The 26,727-nt window shown below is 40.6% G+C and overlaps 2 protein-coding genes across 7 annotated transcripts in view; one reads left to right on the plus strand and one right to left on the minus strand.

Annotated features, from left to right (window-relative positions):
• LOC113022580 (inositol 1,4,5-trisphosphate receptor type 1) overlaps nucleotides 1-16,825 on the minus strand; it is a 73,023-nt gene extending 56,198 nt beyond the window's left edge. For all 6 annotated transcript variants that reach the window (XM_026168120.1, XM_026168119.1, XM_026168118.1 and 3 more), the window contains exons 1-7: nucleotides 16,545-16,825; nucleotides 15,589-15,701; nucleotides 12,944-13,014; nucleotides 3,636-3,745; nucleotides 2,890-2,976; nucleotides 1,374-1,532; nucleotides 160-258 (exon numbers count right to left, since the gene is read on the minus strand). In XM_026168120.1, the coding sequence (XP_026023905.1) occupies nucleotides 160-258; nucleotides 1,374-1,532; nucleotides 2,890-2,976; nucleotides 3,636-3,745; nucleotides 12,944-13,014; nucleotides 15,589-15,680 (618 nt within the window). In that variant the 5' untranslated portion in view covers nucleotides 15,681-15,701; nucleotides 16,545-16,825. The remainder of the gene's footprint in view (nucleotides 1-159; nucleotides 259-1,373; nucleotides 1,533-2,889; nucleotides 2,977-3,635; nucleotides 3,746-12,943; nucleotides 13,015-15,588; nucleotides 15,702-16,544) is intronic.
• Nucleotides 16,826-17,138: 313 nt separating this feature from the next.
• sumf1 (sulfatase modifying factor 1) lies at nucleotides 17,139-26,727 on the plus strand. The gene is made up of 9 exons (XM_026168126.1): nucleotides 17,139-17,494; nucleotides 20,753-20,926; nucleotides 21,033-21,107; nucleotides 23,284-23,366; nucleotides 23,524-23,646; nucleotides 23,954-24,068; nucleotides 25,319-25,432; nucleotides 25,525-25,584; nucleotides 26,149-26,727. The coding sequence occupies exons 1-9, from the start codon at nucleotides 17,204-17,206 to the stop codon at nucleotides 26,248-26,250; spliced, it is 1,137 nt and encodes a 378-aa protein (XP_026023911.1). The 5' UTR covers nucleotides 17,139-17,203; the 3' UTR covers nucleotides 26,251-26,727.

The following is a 26,727-nucleotide window of genomic DNA, read 5'->3' on the forward strand; positions in this document are numbered from 1 at the left end:
GCTTAGTAACACAGAGCAGAAAAACAGGACAACTCTCCTAACGTATTGTTAGTTTTAGCCTTTTGTTTGATTGCGCTCAATCTAAGGAGGACACCAGAAGAAGCCTGCAGTTTAACAACAGTCAGCTGTCAGCCAAGCCGGAAAAAGCGCTAATCATACCTCATTGCATCCTGGATTATCCACGAGCTGGTGTGTGCTGGCATGAAGCGGCTGACCAGCATTCACTGGGTTCAGGACCACTTTGTCCCCGATCACCACCTGCCATTAAAACAAAGAAAAAAAAAAGAAAACATTAACAAAAAAAATAATAGTCTTACTTCTTCCGCTGTCTTAACTATAGTTGTGCAGATTCATTGTTTTATTTCTTTTATCTTTTACAGCTTTAAAAAATATATATTTTCAAATTCTGTGACGTTTTAAATTTTATTGACATCCCTCGACTTTCATTTGATTCTTGGTACTTCCATAACTGTACATGCTCTGGCTGCTTTGTAAAATTTGTGATTCTTTGACTTTAAGGAGGTTAAATTGAGTCAATCTATAGTAAACTGTGTCAAACGACTTAGTTAAAAAACATCTGCCAATGACATGCACACAGGCAATGGTCAGAGAGTATCACCATCCATTTATATGCCACTGCACTGTCTATTCTCAGCAGGTTGAGAGTGACTCCAATTATCTTTTTGTTCTTGACCTGCTGCTTAGGCTTCATGCCATAACTAATTTGAGAGGAGCTTAACAGGGAAGCCTGGACTCCACTGTAGTTCATTTTGTCCTTGGACAGCAGCCTACTACTTCCTGCCGTAGGACAGAAGAGCTGTTGCCAAAAACAGCTTTGTGATCAGAGAAAGTGGGCGCGAGCTGAATTCTGTTCAGGGATGTGATCAAACAGATGCCCAAGAGTAAGGCTAAGGAGGGCAAAGGCAACCTGCCTCTTAAAGGCCCCATGTATAATATATCATTACGAGTTAATCTTTCAAATAATTAATATTAGTATGAGTTCTATCATTTAAAAAAATGTAGATAATGCCTGTTTTATCTTCCCTGCAGACCTGTATAACCGACGTCTTACAAACATACCATAAATCTGGCTGAAAGTTTAAAATGGAAAAATGAAAACTTACAATTAAGAAGGTGAATATTTTGCTTAGAACTGATGGCTATGAAAATAATATTAAGTACTTGTAGTTTAATATCTCCTACTCACACCATACTAATATACTACTGCACATTAGTCACGTCATTCTAAAGGGATGTCTTAAAAATACAGGATTAAAAAAAAACTCCCAGACACAGTACAGTTGTTTGCTTTGCCTTACACTGAATTACATACGGTATAATGGCAACACACTCTTATCTACACAATGACTCACACTGTCCCCAATGGAGCGAAGTTTGTAGAAGGGCTGTATGTAGAACCAGGAACCCTCATTTCCAGCAGTGTCCAGCATCACCCTCATGGCATTTTTCTCCAGCAGTGCCGGCAGTCGTTTGTTCACGGTCAGATATTTGTTGCTCTTCAGGTGGAGGAGCTGAGCAGAATTACATTAAACAAATGAAATGAATTAAATTCATGGCAGACAAATCAGAGGCTGAAATCTGGTGTGAGAAGGGAAGTGTGTTTGATGGACATCAGCCTGTGATCAAGACACTCCTAATAGTGTCTGATGTTTATATAATAAAGTTTATATATGATATGAAATGGAGAGATTATTTGTCATTAATTTGTTTGTTTCCAGTATCTTTTGTTAAGGATATTTTTTAAGGTCACTTCAGTTTAGTTTCATTAGTGTGCAGCATGAATTTCAGTTTAGGGGTATTGCAAAACAATACTGTAGTTTGTTTTTTAACCAAACTTCAGCAGTTTTTTAAGTTTAATTGCACTTAGCCATAATACCTACCTTTAGCAAGCTTGCACTTAAATACTTTTAAAAACACTTTTAATACTAACTTAAATCTTATTAACCTACTATTTCCATTTATAAGGCAAATAACCATATTTGGTAACTTCAGTTGGACATCAAAACTGGCCTTACAGGCCTGCCAGCCTGAAGAACCACATGGATTTCTCCCAGGCAATCAGCAAAGATCAGGCTGCGTGACTGATAGCGATATAATTGCATCTGACTAATCAGCAGAGGCCTGGAATTTTTCAAACTTCAGTGTTCTTCTGGAATTCAGGAAATTTTGTTTTTTCCCCACTTTTATATCCTCCTAAACCAATGGTCATAACACTGAAACTAACATTGGCAAGATGATGAAACTCACACCTTATGTGGTTGAATAGTTATGCTAAAGATTGGTGTTGTTTGTATAAGATTTCTAGAAATTAGTGAAAAATGGCAGCACTATATATGATCATATGACCTGTTCCTGTAAAACTAGTGCACGTGATACAATTTAAAGCATGTAGCAGAAAAATATAGAATGACAGAAATAAGAAAATATTGTGTGTTTTTCTTATATTCCTTTTTGGAAAACATCAAAAATATGTATTTGAAACATAAAAAAGGAAAAATCTTGAAAAATGTGCCTTTAATATTCTCCAATAACAAGTGAACTCTTATAGGTGTGAGGCACCCCTTGGAAGACTGTTACATATATTTAACAAACATGAAAAAACAGAGAGAGAAAAATAGTGTGTACACAAAATCACATGTGGAATAAATATAAGTGAGTTGACACATGTCAGCACAATGTAACATATACCCAGTATATTAAAATAGGAATCCTAAGAAATTCTATGAAATGTCTGCTTGTCTTTATAATTTCTATTTAATCAGTTTATTTCTGCCAGTGATGACTAATGTCAGTTGAATGCAAACTAGGTGTTAGTTACATCAAAGTTTGTGTGACCAGCTTGTAAACAGCCATTTCCCAGAGACACACCTGAATGACATTTCCATACTGAATCACTGTTCCAAGAAGCTTTTTGTTTTCAGAGTCGTTCTGCTTCTTCTCCAAGTCAGCCGCACTCTGAGATACAAAAGAGAGATGAGAGAGAAAAAAAACAAAACAAAACCGTATCTAACAGCTATTGCAACATAAATCACTGCCAACACTCTTACACAGTAATTCCAAAAGATGCAATCATGTTGGTTAGCCATTAACAAGGCACCACATTATTAACAAAGTTCTTAGTCAAAAATATACGCAGCAGAGACTTTTAGTTAAAGCTCAGGCTCACATTTCCATGGAAACGCAGGCACGATCGCAATCTTCCAGTTTATGACTGTGTAGTCAGATTGCAGATTGCTTTAAATGGTAATGTATTGCAGCAGAAAAAGGGAAAGGAAAATGTAGAGGGTGGAAAGATAGGACAGTAGTAGGGAAATGTCAGAAAAGTCTATAAAAGGACTTCTACTTTATAAAATACCTGCAAAACCTTTAAAAACCCACCTGAAACTGTGACACAGAGTGCACACAATCGATAGAGTGATACACTCACTATGCTGTTTTTTAATTCAGCGTCTACAAAGTCTAGACTTCATCAAGACCATTTAAACCCAAAAAGTTAAAATAACAAAAAAAAAAAAATCTGACTCTTTCTTTAATGTTTATCTTGGGAGCTTTTGGGAACATGGGTGTTAACTGCAGTGGTCTGTAGTACCTGCTGTGAGGTTCACTTCACTTACATGCAACTTGTTAAGCAGCACTGACTCTGTGTTCCCTCCAGGTTTCGCCGCTTTCCAGAACTGCTTCTGGGCTGAGTAGCGGTTCATGGGACACAGTCTAAACAGACAGTCTGCACAGAGATAGAAATCACTGGCTTTAGCTGAAAAACTGGATCCAAAAACATGTAAACATGCACACACACTCAAAAAGAGATATATATATATATATGTGTGTATCATTTAATCACATTAAATATCATTTAATCACATGATTTCTAATGACATCATGCTGGTGCACAGTCTAGAAACAATTCAATTATGTAAATTAAATAAATATATAATTATTTTTAAAATCTGTTTTTAATAACTAACATTAAAACTAAAATAAAACCCAGGAAAGAAAAATAAATTGGTCACCCAGGGCTAAATCGACATTTTTACTAAATATGCATATGTTCATATAACTTTGAAAAAAGGCAAAAAACGATCAGTCCAGATGGTTATAAAGAGAGAAAATGGTCACAATTTGCTCCGTCTGTTTCTGTCCACATTTGTCTTCTCCAGTCACTCCTTCTCTTCTCCTCCATTTAATACAGATGGAAAATATACCTCTGAGTCCAATGCAAATAATTTGTGTAACAATTTTGAAAAAAGAAGAAACAGAAGAACAGAAAAAGTAAAAAGATTACACATGATTCTATTTTCCCTTTATGGCTAATGACTGTTCGTACATCTCCAAGTCTTTTCATTTCACAAACTGGTGGATCCTTACCCAGCCATGAAAGCTGGGTTCACTGATGTTAGTGGATATGTGACCTGCTGTAGTCAGAATCCGTCCACATCAGACGCTACATAATGTTCAGTTCTCAAACCAGTTGAAATCGGAGCAAATTCTCAAAAATGGTTTTGGTTGTATACCACACTTATTACAGCTGACAATGGTAAATTAGTTAAAAATCAAACAATGTGTACAAAATATATTCATCTACTGGGAGTAAAGCCTGGGAAGGTTGATGCTGTGTGGAAGATGGGTAACAGCCACAGCTCACACACAAACCAACAGCGTGAACAGCAAAAACACCACAGTAAAAATTATTAAAGACACTCACCTAAATAAATTAGACTTTTTTGCCATTTTAAGTTATGTGCTCAAATATTAAATAACCACAACATTTAAGCACACATTATTCTTTCAGTTCTCCAGAAAAAAAAATTCACGCATGTGTGTTCCTGCACTTCAAAAGCATTAATAATTTGCCTGCATGAAGATCAAAGGTCTTTGTCTGCTTCATGGAGCAGTCATCACAGACAACACAGCATGTGTTTGTTATGTGTGCTTACCAGATGTATGATCATAGTAATGTATGGTTATAAGCTGTGGTTGGACTACCACACACACACACACACACACCTATGTGTCTGCAATGTGATCCAGCAACACAACAAGTTGTAACTGTAGCAACGATGATTTGCAGCTGTCATCAGGAGTCTCTGATTTTGCTGCTCATTTGCATAGATACTGCAAAAACCGGTCTGCAGGGAAACTAGTGTTTTTTTTCATTTGCATGTGGATGCAGTTTTAACAGAGTTCCTCTTCTATCCTGGGAGACTTCCTCTTTTGTAACAAGCTCTACAGCAACTTCAGTTGAATCCCTCAGAGACTTCCACAGGATGAGTACTGATAAAGCATTTCGCTGCAGAGTTATAGCCGCTTTCCCTGCTGAGTTCAACTACAATTCGACAGTGACTCCTCCCTGCGAGTCCTGGCTTTCCTCTGACTTCACCTCTCATCAAACCACAGCTTTCTTTTCTAAGAGGATGAAAAGAGGAGAAAAAAGGAGCAATGTGTCCATCCTTTCTCCATTCTCTCTCTTCTTCAGCTCTAGTTGCAGTAACATGACCAAATAAGGCCGGCCAAGAAGGGGAGTGGGATGACTGAAAGAGAGAAAGGAGGGTGGAGACTCCCCAGCCCTATATTCTGTCATCTCTCCTTCTCCTTTCTGAATTCCTCCAACCATTTCACACAGAACTTGTTCCCTCGGAGTCAACGTCTCCGTCTGTGTCTCCTAAATTGTCCTCGGGCCTCCCTTAGCCCCTCCCCATTAAATATGGTTTACTTCTTGGCCCAAAACATGGTTAGAAAAACAAAGCAAAAAGGAAGTGAAAGAGAAATGAGAAAGGCCAGAAGAAAATGAAAGAATGTAAGATAGAGCACAGAAAGGTCAACTAAGTGGAGAAATTGAGCTTTTAGATATAATCAGTGTGCGTTTATGTGTTCCACATAAATCAAAACATACAATAATGGATGTGGCTTTAACTTGTAAACATAAATGAAACAATGAATACATATTTCACACAGCCTGTTTCACGTGCAGCACTCCATGGAAAATATTTGGTGCATGTGACAGATAGATGATCAGCTAATAGACATTTACCTTGCATCACAGCCAGCTGTGAGGGGAAACGTGCTATTTAAGTGAGACAGAGGTGAGAATTTCTTCCAGGGTCACAGATTTCTTTCTTTAGCATGCAAGTACACAATTGAGCTCAGAAATAAATCTGTCTTTGATACTGGCCACCTCGTATGTACTTATAAATGCTGACCTACAATTGTTTAGCTATAAGGCGGGTACATGATAAAACAACTGAAAAGGCTAAAAGCCTATCTTAAGTCATATGACAGAAATCTTAAGCCAATGCAGAAGAAGCACTGGATTTTTAATATATACACATCTCTTTTCATTGTTTTGTAGGACGTCCGTAACTAATATTAGTAATAACTTTGTATCGCACTTTTCAAAACAGAGTTTCAAAGTGTTTCACAATTTGATTAAAGTAACACATAAGTATACATATCCCAACATCATTCCTGCATACGCACTTCCACATACACAAATAGATGTAAACCAAGGATGGGGAAAGGATTAAGAGAAAGCTAGCCAATAAAAGTGAGTTTGTCAGAAGTCGTTTAAAAAAGCCGACCTGATAGGCTGAGGAAATTCGGTGGCTAGTGCCCTGTGCTTGCTCACGCACAGCCACAGTGACATAGAGTAAGTTATGCATGAATGGGCTGGACATTGATCTACTGCCAGTCAGTGTGCTGAAAAGGGTAAATCCACAAATCACCATAACATGTGCAAAGTATGAAAGCAGCTTTAAGGCTGGGTTCGTATTCACGCATATATTCATAGTTATTCAAAGTCCTCTTCCTCCATCTCTCCCACACACAGTGCTGAGTGATTCTTGACTCACAGCTGAAGATGGCGTTAGATTGTGACAGTGCCTTAGAGTATAAACAGAGAACAAGTGAGCTGCGAGTGTCACACACATGCATATGTGACTTAACTTAGCAAATAGCATAAACGTTGCAAATTCGGGCATCTTTTTAAAGTAACGCCACCATCTAATGTGACAACAGTCTGAAAGTCAAAGTGAGGCAACAAACTGACTATAAGAAGACATTCACTGACAGTAAATGGGAGACGTCATGGAAAACATTTTATTTCATACATCAGGCATATTGTATCAGCTGGTTGACTCAATAGAAGTATGTGACTGAAATGATTGTTGTATCTGTGCTGGTTTGATTTCACTGTCAGACTGGTTTTAAAGACAAGGTTATGAGAAAGTCTTTTAGATGCTGACAAACTTCCGCAGATTAAAGAGGATCAAAAGGACGACGCTTGAAGCCGTGCAGCCAGCAACTGAAGAAACTCTAAGGGGCTGTAAAGCACACAGAGATGATTGAAAGTTTTATTACAGCACAGAACTGCCACCATACTTGGACGGCAGGATGAAGGTACGACAGCTTCTCATTCAACTGAATGACAACATAAAGTTGCGCACTTCACTGTAGCTGAAAAAAATAATAAATTGGAAATTCAGCCTTTCACTTTATCTCCTCTTAACCGTCTGCTACCCTGTCCAAAACACAGTACTGGATTTTTTAAAAACTACGCTGGACAATTTACAAAGAAGTAGTAACATAAATAGCATCTCCTGCAGTAAATATACAACATAGTCTAGCTCAGGAACTGGGGAAACATAATGCATTACACGTTTTCTATTCTCTGCTAAATCTGAAACATCACCAACAATCTGGCTTGTATAAAGTGCTATTCACTGCATCCCTCTTATCCTGTTGGAGGTATTATAGAGGAAGCACTTGTAGTGCATCTGAGACAGTAAATGGATCTACTGACAACAGCTTCCCTTCACCGTTTCCTGCAAGACCTCTCATCTCAATAGGCAGGAGAGGAATTTGTGCAGTTGTTAGCAGGGGAAGGGGGACTAAAGACAGGCCCGTTTCTGGTGTTTATCGCAGATGAGCCACCCAGCGTTTTTCTGCAGTCCGTCTGTAACAGCATCAGTGGCTCGGCCTGACAACAGACAAGTGGTGGTAAGGAGCTGGCACTTCAAGTATAATTGAGTCTATTTAAATGTTTCAAGTTATTTCAGGTAAACCAAGGCATGAGTTGTGATAGGCAGGAGGTGGCAACATCTGAAGCCAGCACAAGAAGACGCTGCCCAGTGTAATGGCCTTCACATGCTACTAGTTAAGCAGTGAAAATGTCAGAGTACAACAAGCAAGCAAAAAAAAAAAAAAAAAATCACTTGTTGTTCAGAGACCTGTTTTGTTAATGGAGTCCTTTCTAGTGTTTGTTTCAGGTTTCTCACACCAGAGCTTTATAATTAACACTATTCTAGAAATAGACCAGCAATTATATAGCACTTTTCTAGTCTCACTTCTCAAAGCACTTTAGACTACAACCCAGAATAGGTGTGGTTAAAAAAAAAAAAAAAAAAAGCAATGCTGTCACACATCAAACTGACAAGCATCATTTTACCATGTTCATAAAACAGGCAAATAAACCAAATCTATTAAAAATTCAGAAAAAAAAAAGAAATAAAAGATAGTTTGACTGAGAAATTATATTTATCAAGTATTTAATGAATATCTTTCATACAAACTATGACCATTCTGTTATTGTTATACAGTGTTTTACACATTCTCTTTACAACAAGGATAAATGCAAATCCACACTATGGGGCTTATTATAGACTTTTTTAGAGTGGTACACAAAGGTCTATTCAAAGCTACAAAGAGAAGAGTGTTATGAATACCCACAGCTCAAAACAAAATTTTAGGTCAGAGTCTCACTCACCAGAGACTGTACACATGTCTCAGATTTCAGCTGTTTATTACATGAAGTGCCAAGAGGTCTGATTGGTTAATACAAGTTGAGTCAAGAGGCAGCTTTGGCTCTTAGGAGAAATAAAGGCCAGTGTGATGATGACAGTCCCAGAGTGACAAAGCCAAAGTGTGCCATGTTTACAAAGTTGCAACAGATTTTAAAGAGGAGGGCATTTTTGAATAACGCAGCTTTCCTCCACATGTAGTAACTTTGATGAAAGCAACTGATCTGACTGGTTGTGCAAGAGAGCCTTAAATCACAGTGACTAGAACGAAACACAAAGCAGTCTCTGCCTTAGATGTGTGTGGATGTCGCTCAGTGTGTGTGTGTGTGTGTAGCATGTGTGTAAAGGTATCTGAAATACTGTAAAGGTGAAATGCAAAGAAAAGGCTGATGTCTAAGCCTATGGACAAAGGCTTCACGAGTGGGAGTATAAATTGTGTGGAGAGTGCTCATGTTTACATTAGGAGGAAATGTTAAGCATACCTCAGCAGTGACCGTATCACAGAGTGGACATGGCTCGTCTGGCCTTATTGCTCTTATGGTGTCCACTTAGTGGGATTATCACTACACAACTGGGTCTCTTTCCAGCTGTGCAACTCCTCATAGTTTTGGGGGTGGGGTGGGGGGCAAACAATGAAGACATGTATTGTGAACACATACATGAGTTTGGCAGCTGTCAGATTTTTACGTTTTACGATTGGTTTCCCCCCCCCATGGTTGAAAAGTAAATTTTCACCACATAGCTCGTGCTTCATGCATATGTCACAGCTAAAAGTTAAATGTGTCAATAATAAAATGAACGTCTTCCATGTACTTGTAGTTTCCTTTTAATCCTGGTTCACTGTCACATTGACTTAAAAGGGACACTTTCATACAACAGAGCCATTGTTAACGGTGTTTAAAAACACCGCCGCCTTTTCTTCTTTTGACATCTTAAAGTCTCTGCTGTGAAACGCTCCATTTCTTTTCTCTTTACAGTATATGCTATACCATTAATGGGACATATATTGCACACGTTATAGCAGATAAGTAAGTACACTACCTCTTTCCTATTTGGCTCCTTACAGAAACAGACTAGTTAAAGATGTCTCTGCGAAACCATTCACAACATTCTGAAGCCAAAAGACCCAGGGTCATTTCAAAGAGGTACTACAGGAACTACACTTTAATGAAGCTATAAAATTTCAAACAGATTATTATGGTCAAACTTGAAATGCGCAGGCCTGAGACACCCTGATGTTTACTCCATTTTACATCGTCCAGGCTTCTTTTCATTGCATCCTACCTGCCTGTATAAGGACATGTCTGCTTATTTGCATACCTTCGCTTAGGATCCAAGAAATGTCATAGGGTTGCTATTTTAAATTTTACAGGCTCCAAGTCCATTATATCATTGCTGTTATCACAGAGTTACTTTGTCACATTTTAAACTCTACCAGAACCAAAAGGATTATAATATTTGTACAGGTTAAGTAGTACTCTACATTTTGAGTAAACTAACCTTTAAGGAATTTGCTATGTATGGTTTTACTGGAACCTTCTCCAGGTGGCTTTGTCCACATCCATTAATAACACCTTTTTCCCCTCTAGCAGACACCCAGAATCCTCTCTCACTGGCATTAAGGCCTCTTCTGATCAAGCTGACACAGTGAATGAGTTACTAACTCCAGTTAGACACAAAAGGTCTATATATTGCCAAAAGTATTCACTAACTCATTCAATCATTGACTTATGTGTTTCAATCACTTCCATGGCCACAGGTTTATAAAATCAAGCACCTATGCATGCAGACTGCTTTTTCAAACAAACGTGAAAGAGTGGGTCAGGCTCAGTAATTTCCAGAGTAGTACCATGATAAGATGCCACCTGTGCAATAAGTCCAGTCATTATAATTTCTCGCTACTTAATATTCCACACTCAGCTGTTAGTAGTATAAACAGCCAGTGCTTGGGATCATTGCAGTCCTAAATAAAATAAAGCTTCTGCAGAGTCTTTCTACGTGGTGCTTGTATGGTGGAACAAAATCTGACCTCTCCTTTCTGTATTCATAATTCCATCAGTTTTGACAAGATCCAAACCACGACAGAGCCTCCATGATGTTTTACACACGACCGTAGATGATCAATGTCGTATGTCTCTCCTGACCTCCTACACATCATTAGGCCTGCCACTTCTTCTTTTGTCCAGTTTCATAAATGTTTTTAAGGACATGCTGTACAACAAGGCAAGACATCACCTTGTTGGAACAGATATACAATTTTATGTGTGTCATACTGACAAAAAGTGAACAAATAATGTATTTTTGCGAAAGGCTGCTAAAAAAAAAAAAAAAAATGCCTGAAGACACAATTTCAAATTGGTTATTTGCTAAATTGTCTGTTATGTGTAGACACAGCAATACTTCATCCCTTGTGCTCGGTGTCTTTTTATCCTTGGTTAGTGTTAAGTGGTGTAAAAAAACCGAAAGCGAAAAGGTTGAGAAGGTCACTTATATAATGAAAGACATTTAAACAAACAAGAACTCCTATCAGTAATACATACATAAACACTCACACACATCATATATAAACAGTTCATATACAAAAATAAATAATAAGTTAAACCATGTAAAACACAAACTAAAACGTGAAAAAGTAACAATCTTGGAAGTTGAAGGCCAATATTGATTAACACTGTGCAGAAGAAAACTATGCTCAGTATCTGCCAGATTACTGAATGGAGCTGAAGTGAAATAAACTGCCAATTTCCAAAGAAAAACATTGAAAGACGTTCGGAAAGCCTGGAGAACTATTGCTCAAGAATTTTAAGAAATTGCAAGCCTGGCTTCTTGGAAACAAAACATAATGAAAGGAGGGCTGACTCAAGAATTTTGCACAGTAAATGGTAAATGGCCTGTATTTATATAGCGCTTTACTAGTCCCTAAGGACCCCAAAGCGCTTTACATATCCAGTCATCCACCCATTCACGCACACATTCACACACTGGTGATGGCAAGCTACATTGTAGCCACAGCCACCCTGGGGCGCACTGACAGAGGCAGTCATTAATGCAGTCATTAATGACTGACAGAGTACAGTCATTAAGACTAAAAGCAACAGAATAGTTGAAATCACGCCCAGGAAGAAAACATGTCAAACGTTGCCACTTTGTAAGTTAATAGACTTATCGTATCACTGCTCCATTGCTAAAGAACAGGTAGATCTGACTATAATTACACGGCTATTCAGTTTAATGAATGTGTTATTTAGATGTTTTATGATCCCCAAGACAGTGTTTAGCCCTATTCTCACACCTGCAAATGCATCTGTATTATATACTAATGGGAAAGTAAAGAACTAAAAGACAAATAAAATAATTCAAATGGATAAGTACTCATATGTCTTATATGCTCAAAACGTACAATTCTGAAAGGCTGTAATTACTCTCTTTTGTAGGCTTTTATAGAAATGGCCGATACAATTACTTTGAATTGCCAATGAAAACAAAGAACCAAGGAAGACTACATTTCTCTCTTTCAAAAAACTTAAATTAAAATGAAAATCTGAATATGCGGTTGAAGCTCTACCAACGGTCTAGCTATATTACATTTTCTTTAAGTGTCATCCAGCAGCAGCAAGCTAAAGTGCATGTTTCTTATAAATGTGTACCAGTGCCTGTGACTGCTCAGGCCTTCAATCATATTCTGTGTACAATGTTTAGCCAGCTCTCCCCAAGGGACATAAACCTCTAGCCTGAGAACTGCAGGTCACGAGTTCTACTTCCTGTATGAGAACTAATAATAGCAAATTCACCCAAAGACACAGCTGAAGGATTTTTATTTAGAAAACAGATTCTCAAGTGGGTGTTTTTTTTTTTTTTTTTTTCAACAAATCAGCAGAAGAGATGACTCTCCATCTGCCTCTACCTCCACAGACCTGTGCGAGCTAGGGCACACAGCTAATAAATACACACACACACACACACGCCTGTTTGAAGTCCAGGAGGCTGAGATATTGTGGCTGTCACCAAAGAAACACAGCATAACACATTCAGCAGCAGGTCTTACACGCTTCACAGTATAAACAGATAGGAGTTAGTGCTATGAGGAGGAGTGTCACGAGGAAGAGGGGAGATTAATTTGCTCCTCTTACCTCTGAACTTCTTCGGCGGGTTGTTGAGGTCCCCAGCATCAGGCTGGATGACGCAGCGGTCATCCACCAGGCTGTAAATACGGACACATGACACATGTAAGCGCTATACATATAATAAGATCATATCCCAAGTTACCATGACAAAGCTGGCAAAGCCCCGAGCATAACAACCACAGCAGCAATGAGGAATAGTTAAGTTCACCTTTAAAGTTGTTTTTTTAAACAAGACTCGAATAAGTATGTAATCATTTTCTTATTCTTCTATTACAGTGAGCTGAATGCTTATGAAGTTTGGACCATTTTAACAAAAATTGAATTATCTGCAATTAGGCCATTTTGATGTTTATGATATTTTTAGAGCTCACAATGAATCAATTGGTACAAAAAATATTTAAACACTGCTTAATTTAAAAAGAAAAAGTACCAGTTGCAAGCTAATTTCAAAAACACTGCATCAGTTGAGTGTGTTTGATTAATAATTTTATAGCACAGCAATGATCGGAACATTTAAAAGGCCAGGAGGAACAGAGGGTTGATAATACTGAGACAGTCAAAGTGATCAACACCACATTTTCAGAACTACAACTCAGCATAACTGGTCAACATTTCTGCAGATGTACTAAGATTGCCATTGTTCTTGGATATCAGAGTCACTGTAATTCATCATTCCTGTGGGTTTGTGTTTAAGCTTACTGTGTATGTGCTAAACAGAGACTCAGGCAAAAAAGTATCTCCAACAAAAGCGTGTGCAAAAACTCTACCTTTGTTTCATGAATTATCTGGGATCGTTACATAGTTGCAGCATGTTTTAGCCTCCCCTTCCACAAAATAAGGAAATATTCTGGATTAAATGACCGGTGGCCAGACAGGAATTTCTGGTGACAAATTTAGCTTTCACTGGCTTAGAATAACACTTGTCTGGACACAGGCCAAATCCCACATCCACTTTCAGCCTTCTGAAGTTGCCCAAACAGACCTCACTGTTCCATCAGCCTGCACATCTCGAGGAACAAGACCGACTACAAAGGGCGAACATACCCATGCGTGTTAAGACAAATAACAGCAGAGTGCCAAATTAAAGGAAAAACTCGCACTTTTTCACCTCAAAAGTGAAGGCATTCAACTGCTCCACTATACTGTGGAAGCTCTAATCTCCCTGACCCCTTGGAAGGAATACTAACTGCAAATCAACACAAAGTTGTTGCTGAAAATAACATGAATCACATGCGCTGACCTTTGCAGTTACCAGATCTAAACCTAATTTACTACGAGAATTAGCCTTTGGATCAACATGTTAGTCAGTTTTCAACACCAGTATTGTCAAAACACCAAATGAGGGAGTATCTTTTGGAAACACGGTGTTGCAGCCCTTCAGTGGAGTCTTACTGAATCAACGCTAAGCTCTGCTGAAGTTAATCTGGCATCAAAACTCCTTACTGTACTTGGGGGGGGGGGGGGGTCGTCACATGAGCATGCTTCACAGAGGTCAGTTATTAACACAAGTTTAATAGTTACACCTCTGCACAAACAGGATGGGTCCTGCTAAATACTCAATGCACACAGCAGCATTTTCCCCCCAAAAAAAAGAAGAAAAAGAAAAATGTAGCCTTTCATTTGCTCATATAGCCCCCTCCCCTCTGCAGCTGTTGACTTGGACTGCTATTTGAGTGAAGAAAAAGAGTTAATGTGTACAGAATTTTCTCAGTATGGTGTCTTACTTTAAGGGCAGTTGATCTGCTGCTGAGTTGGTGTTTATGCGTGGAGAGGATGGCTTCTGGCCAAAACCGTCATGACAATTTTCTAAATACATGTGCTAGCATGTGCGTGCGTGTGTGTGTCTATGTGGGAAGCACATGAATTCCAGAAAGGCCACAATGTCTCTATAGTGACTCAGTCTTCGCTGTAGGTCATTCCATTTTTCATGAGCCAGGAGGGGAGGTCCAGGACACTGAGCAGATAGCCCTGATACCATTACTAATGCTAATGCCATGGTTTACCGTCTTGTGATTTCCTGATGGTTCATACCAGCAAAAACATTAATGCAAACTTTCTCTTGTTGCTTTGTTTAGATTCAGAACAAAGGGGAGAGGTTAAAAGCAGCACAACTGAATCTTACTGCGCTTGTGATATTTCTGTCATATCCTAAGGCCAGTATTTCAAGCAGTAAGCCAGTGTAAGTAATCCCAACAGACAGACCATATCAAAAATATGCATTTTACAAGTAAGGAGAATTGATGGAGGAAAATGATGCTGTGACTGTGTGGGCAAATGAGTGGCTTGCCAACAGTACCACCAGACCATTTATTGTCTTCTAACTCCACCCTTCCAACCCAGGCCTGCCCCAAACTTTAGCATAATCTGCATGTTTTTTGCATTTGTTGCAACAAATTACATTCACTACTTAATCCCATTCCGAGACCAAATGATGACCCTGTCGCTGCGTGTAAGCAAACACGTGCATACACAGGCATCGGACTAAAGGGAAGAAATGTGCTTGTTCTCGACTTTGTCATCAAAATGGTTAACAGTTGCTACTACAAGTGTGATTTCCTCCCTTCCAAAAACTGCTGGCTCAGTATCATGACTGAGCAGCATTTTTTAAGAAAAGTGTGAAGTGGGCCCTCCACACAGGCACAGGGACATACCCTAGGGTGCTGATGAAACCATTGGTTGATCCCTCTGCATACAGGGAGCAGATGTCCCCAATGTGTAGGAAACTGGACATTTTGTCCGACATGTTTGGCACACAAGGGAGCACCTGTATAGGAGAAATTGGGAGAAAATATGGATATTATTAGATCATTTAATGTAACATGCCTGTCATGGACACATACCATCATGCATTTATTCAGTATCCATATGCAAATTAGTAGTTCCAAGTTAGAAGCAGTTTTCAGAGAGCGGGTTCCCTTGCAGGTGGAGACTACACAAACACAACTGTCAGGCTGCAAGGATTTGCATAGAGAGGAAGAGAAAATGTCTATTAGATGTTACTGTAGCCCCGCTGGTGTTGTGCTGCGCCTTACATGTTTAGGAGCTGCAGCTGCCAGCGAGGTTTATGCACCTGCAACAGGTCATGGCCACTGAAAGCTGATAGAGAGCAATGCAGGTCCCCTCCACTCAGGTTATCTGCCTGTGTGTTTTTCTTTTTTCTTTTTTTAAGCACTGCCTCTCACTGAGGTCGATAAAGCCCCATAACAAGTTATTCTGGTAGCTTTCCGACCGCCGTCTGTTGCAAGCCCGACCAAACGATCAACGATCACACAGCAAAAGTTCGGATCTTATTCATCTAAGCACCGAAGCGCCAGCGAAACTTGAGAAAGCACATCCAGCGTTAGCATTGTAATCGCGGCTCACTATCACATTGCTTCACAGCAGCCCGAAATCATTGTCGGTGTAAGATCCACCCGACCGTGATACAATCTTGTTGGGCTTCTCTTCAACAAAAATATTATTCACTAAAAAGCGCCACTTTTGAGCTCTGAGGTTTTTTTAACCATTTAAGGAGAACTAAATCCTTTTCCCCCCTTTCCGCTGCGAGAAGATAGACATATGAAAGGAGGATGATGGCAAACTGCTCAAGTTAAGCTCTCAACTTTACCTCGGCTGTGCTCGGGTATTTAGCTTTCTCTGGGCCAGCTAAGACAACATGACTGCGGTTCTCCTCTCCTCCGGGCCGGGGGATGACATCCAGGCGTCAGCGACTGTAATAATCCAGTTTTTGACAGCTCGGACACCTTTCCGCGCCTCTCAGTGCTCCCGCAGCTTGTGCTCACTGAGGCAGGCAGGCAGGCTGGTTGAACTGCCTGGCTCACTTCCACTTCTTCTTCTCAAGCGGCCGTAGTGTTGATAGCTGGGAAATGATGTCCACGTCGCCCCATCCTACCGCTAAGAAAATCTGAGCTGGGTTATCACTCCTGCTACTGCGCTGCCCAGATTTATACGAAGAAGTCTATTTTTCTGTAAAAAAAACAAAACAAAACAGAAAGGTCAAAAATCTGTGTGATTTTGGGCGAATAAGTCATTGAAGTGTATTTCAGATAAGCGATTGTATTAATATCATCATACACCCCCGGATGTAGCTGTATTTGCGAGCCGTGATCAGAATTTGCAGTGTTTTTGTGGATTAACAGAGTTTAGTCCACAGCAAACATTCACTTCGGGAAGGAAAGGGTTACGTTTTGTTACACTGTAGCCAGCTGACTGACCACGTGACTTTACGGAAGCAACAGTGTCAACATCATGCATGGACCCTGAGCTATGCCTTGGAAACAAACCATCAAAATGTTGCGTTATTTCACCTTATTGTTCATATTTGGATGTGTGAGCAAAGTGTTGTGTCTTCAGAGTTCATGTAGCGCAGAACCTCCAGGCCCGGAAAGAGCGGCGGGCTGCGGTTGTGATAAGCTGACTAGAGACGCTCCAACTGTGGATCCCTTGGACGAGGATGAGGGTAAAGCAGCTTCCACAGATCCTGATCTCAAATACTCCAAAGACGCAAATGACAGGACGAATCAGGTGCAGGACAATGAGCGGGAAACACAAAGTCCGGTATGTTGCGACTCCTGTTACAGAAGAAAAAAAAAAATAAAACACCGCTATTTTGTGAGAGTGTGGAGATAAGGTTATGCGTGCAAAATGTCATAAAGTTGTTACCAAAGTCGAATCTGATCGTTCTTGGAACTATTAGGCCTCCTGAGGTTCCCATGCATAAGCAAGGCCTTGTAGCCAATCAGCTGCAACACAGATCTGTCGATTAACACCAAAACCAAGGGTTGCAAAATTGTGTCCACATATGTGCTAATTTTAGTTGTGTGTTTAAATAAACCATAACACCATGTGCTGTAAATATGACTTGAATGCAGAAGCAGGAAGTTTGACACAGTCAACGTGGGTTACTGACCTGGTAGCCTGGCTGGCCCTGGGTGGGTCCGGGATGGGCGTGAGGTTCTGGGGGCGCTCTGTCTCTGGGCTGGGACCCGGACTGGGCCTCGGGGGCTTGGGTCCTGGTTGGTGTGTTGCCGGGGTTGTGGGCGGGTGGGTGCATGGGGGCCCAGCCCTGGAGAAGGGTGCCGCCGGTGCGTCGAGCCACCTGGGGGGCTCTTCAACTGGTGGGGGAGATTGTCACATCTTGCAGGAGCTTTCCTCTCCTCAGGAGCTCCCTCTGCAGGAGGGGGAGATACAGGAGAGGTGGAGGAAGATCTCAGCCTGGGTGTTTATTGTCTTATGTAGTCTGGAAGATGAGTGGTTGGTGGGGTGGGTGCAGTTTTCTCTGTGGTGGGGTTGGGTGGACTGTCCCGGGCTCTGTGGGGCCGGGCGGCGCTGCTGCACTGGGCCCGGTCTGGATGGGCCTGGGCCCCCTTTCCCTGGCGGGTCGCGGAGTATGGGGGTGCCTACTGGGGTCAGCGGGGGAGCTGGCCCCAGGGAGGGGTCACTTGCCCCTCCCTTCCTTCCCTCCCCATCTCCAGCTGCCTCCCTCTTCCCGCTCCACCACAACCACCCACACATGCAGGGCCTTGGAGTAGGGGTATGTCACCAGGGTGCAGAGGAGGCTACCCCCCCCCCCCCCCTCTGTCCCCTTCTGGCTGCCTCTGCCTCAATTTTATCCCACAACTTAGACATTCACATTACTCATTTCATTTCATTTCATTTATTTATTCATTTTCAGGCACAACAAATACCTATATTGAACATAAAATACACAAAACAAAAAACAAAACTTGCCTGAAAAAGGAGTGGGACGAAGAAAACTTATTAAATCCCACCCCTCACACTCTCATTACACATACATATAGGATCTTGGGGGTGGGCACGATACACGGAGTCCAAAGTACCATCAGGGTGTACACCCCACCCCTGGCATCGTTGCCCACCTCTCAATTTTAAATACACGTAGACATTGAGGGCTAGCAGGAGGGACCATGCGCTTACCTGCTGCTCTCTGGCAGGTAGCTCCAAGCCCTCCTGGGTTTTAAATGCACCTTAGAACACACATGCATCAACATTTCAATGAGCGGGTGGAGGGAGGTTTGGAGTCTTCTCTCACCCCCGTTCTCTGCGACCTGCTGGAGCAGGGGGGCTAGTAGGAGGAGTTGGCCGTCCGACTGCGGTCTGGAGTGTGGAGCCTTCCTGCTGCTGCGGAGTCGGGGCGGTCTGCCTCCCCCCACCGCAGGGAAAAGGGAAACACCACCTGGGTCTGGGTGCAGTTCCCCCCTCCAGGGGCGAGGGCACCTAGACCCGGTTTGTAGAGTACGCTTGGGGAGTGTGATCGTGTGTACAACGTCTCTTTATGTCTGTCTCCACGTTGGTTGAGTGTGGAGTGAGTGCATATGAGAGCATGAGGGTGGGAATGGATGTTTGTATCTGTGTGTGCCTGTATGTCTGTGTCTATATGTCAGGTTGGGTATCAGACGCCACCTCTCTGGGGACATCTCAGGCCCTCCAGGGTTTGGAGGCCTATCTCCCCCTACCACCACTTCCCCTGCCAGTGGCGGACCCCCTCAGACATCGGTGCGTTGGTGGTTCTTTGTGTCCGGGGATGGGCGTCCAGGTACACACCGGCTCACTCCTTGGCGGCCGCTTATCGGGGCCTGGAGCCTGGGGCTCGCTCGGGCCACTTCGGAGGTGGGGTGCCCCCGGCCTCTCGGCCTGGGGCTCGGTCACTCAGGCGCAGCTGGCTGCCGGCGGAGCTCACGGGCGCGTCACTGCAACTCCCCCTGGCTTCTGCTCCACGGCTGCTGAGTGAGCCCTCATCTGGGACTCTCCTCAGCTCTTTCCGGGACAGTGGCGCAGCTGCCCCTCTGTTGGTCTTCCTTGGTCTCTTGTGTTCTGGGGGCCTCTGGATGTCTGGAGTTTTGATCTCCTCCACACCTGCTTCATGCCCTGGAGGACGGGGCTGTGGCCCCCCCACACCCTCTAGCAGATTATTACATGAAGGAACCTTTTAAAAAAAACAAAAAACAAGCGCGTCCATGCTCACAGGTGTACACACGGGTGATCACACCCACAAACTACACCCTTTTTGGCTCCTACCTCAAAGCACACTGTGTTCTGTTGATCTTATGTGCTGCACAATAATGTTTAACATTTAGTATTTACTGTCATATTCCCATATATCATTGTGATGTTGTTTATTCTATTACTCTTGTTCTCTTCTGCTTGCTTTCTTTTTTCTTTCTCAGCAGGTGATCCAGGTGATTGATATATGCATTTTTTTTTCTCTGCCCGTTCGGTTGGTTTTTGTCTTTTGCCCTTCTCCCCCGTCCCTCTTCTCAGCTGTTTCTCTTCCCCTCTTTCTTTCTCCCCTTCTTTCCCCCAGTCAAGTCTGTCCCGTATTCAGTAAGTGAAAATAAAATAAACAATAAAAGGTGAATCAAATGGACCATTACGGCAAGGCTGGGATGGTCAGTTTGGTAAAGTAAATCCGTTGGGCATCTTTCTTTGCCTTTAGACAACAATTCTGATGGCAAAAGAGCCAAACGGGACAGGCCAAAAAAAAAAAAAAAAAAAAAAAAAAAGGAAGTTTGACAGCCTAGCCTTTGTTTCCTGTAAGTTACCCTCTTAATATTGCACATTTGTGGCACTCTGGTGTCATATTTTTTTTATTTCTACTAGTATTTCTATTATTTATAGGTGGCTAATAACTTAGATTTTTACTAGATATATTATAGATCTTCATTGTTTTATTGTGTTCTTTATTGGTTGTTATGATCTTGTAGCTCATAAGAGTTATTAATCCTGAATCTACATTCCAGTTTCTAGCACAGTTTGTTTGCATATGTAAATAAAAATTGTACTTGTTCCGTGCAGATGGTGCAGATTTCTGGAGGGGAATTCCTGATGGGAACAGACAACCCAGGCATCCCCCCAGACGGTGAGGGCCCCCAGAGAGTGGTGTATGTGGACTCCTTCAACATAGACATCCATGAAGTCACTAACCAACAGTTTCAGAGCTTCGTCCTTGCGACAGGATATGTGACTGAGGTTTTAAAAAATATTTAAAAAATAAAACAATATTTTTCTGTGAGTGGTTTTCATTATCCTGGTGTTGTTTTTTGCCCATAAAATCTGTGTCTTTTCTGATTTTTAGGCAGAGAAATTTGGAGACTCGTTTGTTTTTGAGGGACTTTTGAGTGAGCCAGTGAAAAGCCAAGTCACTCAAGCAGTAAGTGTACCACTGAGCAGGCGACTTACCTGTGCAGCTCACTTTTTACCTGCTACATCAGTTGTAGCTTTGAAGGAAGACATGTGCAGGCTACATGTCATGCTTTCGATTTCACTGCACAAAACGAGCACACAGTCAAAGATGTGCTCTACATTAGTTTGCACTTATGCAACGATCTAACAAACTATTTATTGCTTACACATAGATATTGGTAGCTTGCAGGACTAGAGGTCCAAGTTCACACACTATGTTTAGTAGACAACAGTAAATATAAAGTGTTGTAATAAATGTAACCTCACAGGCTTTCATGCTGTGTTTAGATGTCTGTAAATGTTTATGTGTAAAAAAGCTTTTTTGTTCATATAAGTACATGTAGCTAAAGTTCCCAAAGGGAGTTTTTCTCTCCCACAAACAACACTGATGCTGAGCTAGGTCAAAGGTTTCATTTGAACCCCATGCTTTTCTCCTTTGAGTTCTCTATATCACATTTTCATCATGCCCATCTTGTGGCTATTTTATATGCCCTCAAACAAAGGTATGAGCAGTCCACCCTTTTTTGAGCCACTTCTCACACTCTAAAATGTCCCAGTCACAAGAAAAGCACGCCAAATTTTCTGTTTTTGGCAGCAAAAGAGGAAACACAGGAGTCTTTATGCATGCTCTGAATCTGAGGACACAGTGGATCGGCTTTATTTTTGATGTCAGGGTCCCCACAACAGATGGAAAACCCTAATGTTAGCTTGCTGCATGACAAAATGTGGCTAATTTGTTTATCAAATGCCCAGAGGCTTGATAATCCAGTTCTTCGGCATGTGACAGTTTCACCTACAGTCGTGTGCTTTGCAAAAATAAAAAATAAAAATATCATGCCAAATAGGAAGAAGCCTCAAAGCACCTCCTTCACAGAAAGTCACCTTAAACAGTTTTTACCTGTCAGCTGTAAAAGGTTGATGGGGGTACTGTCGTCACCCCGCTAGGTGGGCAGGCAGGTGGCGTGAATACACAAGTCTGTAAATGCAGTAACTTGATAAAGAAGTAATGTAGAAATTTTAAGTTGATGTTTTAGGTGTATTTACTAGGAGGCGGAGGGGTAGCACTGGCAGCTTCCAGTATTTTTATTTTTATTTTTATGCACACAGGACTGAAGACTTTTACCACACTTCAGCAGCAACATGAGTCGATGAACTTTGGAGCGTGCTAAAGATAGTTTTTGTGGTTTTGGACAGAACATTTCCAAGAGATTGTTGTTTGATGCTTCCTGATGTTTCTAGTTTTCACTGTGTGTTCATTACATACCTACAGCTTGACAGGTTTACCTATAGAAGTCTTCTGTATGACCCTCAAACCTAGAGGCTTCCACACATTTACCCATATGGCACAATAACTTCACTAATTACTGCTAATTATTTCTCAAAGAGTCCCAGTTTGAAAGTTATACATTTGTTGGATTTTGGCAACAAAGTTCTTTATTCTAAAAGTGTGATGCTGTTATTAAAGTTACACATATTTTATTATAAAAGAGTGAGCCAAAAGTGAATGCAGTCCTTATATAATGTGTGACAGGTGAGTGCAATTAAGGACAAGCACCACACCCAATCAAAGGTGAGAGAACTAAACAAGGTGCATCTGGTGAAGTGAGTGAGTGGGTGGGCTGGGATGTGCTAAAAGGTGGGTCTTTACAACAATTATTGTGCACATGCATGTTTCTCTATAGCTATCTGAACCTAAAATAAAGTCATAAATGTATAAATGACCACTTTAATATAATATATCTCACATATTTACATTCAACATTTTAGATATATTAAAAATTAGCAGCACAGCATCAATATTAGCATCATGACAAATGTTGTTCTTGGGAACTGTAAGCTGCTCCAGTCAAATAATATTAAAATAAATAAGGCAGCCTTTGACAGGGATTGCATTTTATAAATGCAGCACAGTATGTTTTATTCATTTAAATAATTACATTTTAGTTTTAACCCAGCACCTTCAGAGAGCACGTTTTTGTCTTTAGCTGGACGTGATGATTTATACTACAACTGTTTAAGAGTGTTGAAAATGGCCTGTTGTTTGAGGAGTTGCACATCAGTGGGCTTTGCAAGAGAAAAACAGAAAAGAAAGTGTGAAAAGCATAATGCGGTCCGTAACAACTGTTACTACCATTTTTTGTTAGGTGGCCGCTGCCCCTTGGTGGCTTCCAGTCAAAGGAGCCTCCTGGAGGCACCCTGAGGGCCCAGACTCCAACATCACAGACAGGTAGAAAAACTCTCTTTTACTAAAAACTTCGTAATGTTTTCAATAATACGCTCCACATTTATATAAAACACCTATCAAGCATCAAACCTTCACTCTTCTTTTATTTATGAAAAGATGATAAGAGCTCGGTAAATTACTTTAAATCTGTGTTTTTTAGGCTCCATCATCCTGTTTTGCATGTCTCGTGGATAGATGCTGTTGCCTACTGCTCCTGGGCTAACAAGAGACTCCCTACAGAAGCAGAGTGGGAGTATGCCTGCAGGGGTGGCCTGAAAGACAGGTAAGATGTTAACTGATGATGATGATGATGCATCATAATCAGAAAACACATTATTGATCCATGTAGGGAAACTGCTTTGTTACAGTTGCTTAACACACAGTTTATAAGAGGGGGAAATACTAACAAACCTCTAGTCTGAAATGTGCATTCAAAAATGGGAATAATAACAACGTATGACCAAAGTGAGCAGAAGATTCATAAGCACAAATGCAAAAGGAACTTTTCTGTGAAAGATGTTTGAAAATGTGCATTTCCTACATGAAATATGTCTCAGATTACTTTCCTGGTATACCACGCCTACATTTAGACTTTATCCATGGGGAAACAAGTTGAACCCTAAAGGACAACACTTTGCTAACCTCTGGCAGGGAGACTTCCCCACACACAACTCTGGAGAAGATGGGTATATCAAAACTTCACCGGTAAGAGACACAAGCAAGAATGAAGAAATGCCATAATTATGGGTGTGTTGAGGGATCTCATATTTCAGGTTTAGTCAGAAAAAGTTTGGCCCAGGAAAATACTAGACATAATTACGCATTCCAAAGCTCGATGAAGTCACAAAAGAAGCTTGCAGCCTTGAGAGATTACATAGATTACAAAAAGACAACATAAATCCAGTCTTTCTTCACAGAGGCAACTTCATAGTTCCAATTCTAGTATGAATCCTGAATATCCGATTTCTGTGTGAAATCTTTAAGAGTATACGGTGTTGATGTAAAATGATATTCTAATCTGCATTATGTCACCTTGTTAGGGTAAAAGGCAGTCACTGATGTTGAAGTAATAGGGGAACTTGAGCTCAGTTAAGAAATCCCTTTAGTTGTCCAGCGGGTTTAGAGGTTTGATTTGTGTTTCAACATTCTGCTTTCTGCATTAAGATAACAAAGCTTTTCAGTTTCCATCTACCATGTAAATGCCCAGTCTTTTTTCCAAGAATGTCACTGAACCCATCAAACCTGTAAAGTCAACCCTCAGCTTCACTAACTTGACACTTTTTTTTGTTTACGTAACTTAAAAATCTGTGCATGTGTAAATAAACAATTTTCTGCAGTCATCTTTTTTGCAAGTTATTTTAACAACAATGAACAGTATCTTACTATAAAAGAAAATCTCTGTGTTTGTTCCTTTGTCTACAAACTCCTTCTATACTGGGAGGAGTTAAGCAACCAAAATAAGTTTAAAGATTCTTATCTATATCAGATATTATAGTGTCATCATGTTTTCTAGAAACTACTTGGCAAGGGGCTAAAATGACCCGTTTTATGCATTTAAAACCTATAGCGCCTCATAATAGTATCATATCATTGGTATTTCATGTCTAATTTATGTTCACAAAAGTTGATATAGTTTTTATTATTTATGTATTTATTCATTTTATTTTCTCACTGTGATTAAGGATATCAGTTTGTCAGCAGCACTAACAGGCCAAATAATACTGTAGCATTAGCGTGTTCTAATTACCATAATATACTGTGTGTACCATTGAAAGACACAAATATTCATGCACAATAGTTCTTCAAGCCACAGGGCTTAAATATCCTTTAGATAGATAGATTAGACTACTTTTAGAATTAGTGTAGAATTTAGAAATTAGAAATGATAATATTAACAATAATGTATTTTTAAAAACATTGCAGTAAAGTGACAGTAGTGCCCTTATACCCTACAGGTGATGTCCTTTCCTCCCAATGCTTTTGGTCTGTACGACATGGTGGGGAATGCATGGGAATGGACAGCAGACTGGTGGACTGTGCATCACACCACGGACCCGCAACGCAACCCAGTAATGGCAGATTACATTCAGGCTTTTGTAATTGTCATGGGTGTTGATTTTTTCTTTTTCTATAATTATTATCTACCATTGCTCTCTTTCAGATGGGGCCTCCCTCAGGCAAAGATAAAGTGAAGAAGGGAGGGTCATACATGTGCCACAGGGTATGAAAAAAATTATGTTAAACATCCAGTTTTTTAAATCTGAAATTTAAAACGTGGTTAATTATTTATTTGTTTAATATACCAAGGGCCTCACTCACTGGGATTTTGTGGGATTTTTTGGAATAAAGTGATCAGTGAAAGTAAAGCGGTTCTGGCTGTTGGAGAAACCATGTTATTGTTGGAAACACTGAATCCAGACAACTGATATTAGCATTTCTAAGAGGAAGTAGGGTAGCTCTCTGCTCTCTGTTACTCTCCACCTGTGGGATAACAAAGGGATAGATGTATTCATTCTTTCCTTTCTGGTTCATGGGGCTTTTGATGCTAGTGACAGCCTTGTCACATGTTGACTGGCCACAGTTTTCTTCTTGTTTCACATTATAGTTACACATGTGAGGGACCCGAGAGGTCAGTGATTGGAGACTGTGCATAAGCAGGCTTTCTACAAGATTAATATCAGTAGTCTTGACTATCAAACAGTAAAATATCACAAAGCAGTGTCTGTTACTGACATTATTCAGTTCATTCACAGTACATTTCCCCCCCGTTCCCCCCCTTTTTCAGTCTTACTGTTACAGGTATCGCTGTGCAGCAAGAAGCCAAAATACACCGGACAGCTCAGCTTCTAATCTTGGTTTCCGCTGTGTTTCTCAGGAGCAACGATAATCTCACCTGCTTGTCTTAAACACACTTTTACTGAAGCTGCTGCCTAAACCTGTTGTTGACTATGCAGGAAGGACATGCAACCTGTGATCTGTGATCTCATTGCCAAACATCTGAATATGATGGACAGTAAATCTTCTCTACTATGATATATGTTCACAGTATTCTCACTTTTTATAGTTTTTCAGATGTTTTCATAAGAAATGAATGGAAAAGCTTTCTCTGGCCACCTTTGAGCACTGGTGGGAAAAATATTAATAATTCAAGTTACTGTACCTTTCACTGGAACAGATTAGTGTGGGTTTTTTTTTATTGTTGCCATTATCAGCTAAAAGCTGGTTGTGCTGAAAGTAAATCTTAATGTACAGAAAATGACTTTGCTGTAAAATCATTATAGAAACTTGTACTTCTTTTGCTCAAAATCACTGTTTCATATATTTCCATTATAAAGTTGTCGTAATAAAGCAGTATTTCCTCTTT

The sequence above is a fragment of the Astatotilapia calliptera genome, chromosome 5 (assembly GCF_900246225.1).
Source record: "Astatotilapia calliptera chromosome 5, fAstCal1.2, whole genome shotgun sequence".
NCBI classification, from domain to species: domain Eukaryota; kingdom Metazoa; phylum Chordata; class Actinopteri; order Cichliformes; family Cichlidae; genus Astatotilapia; species Astatotilapia calliptera.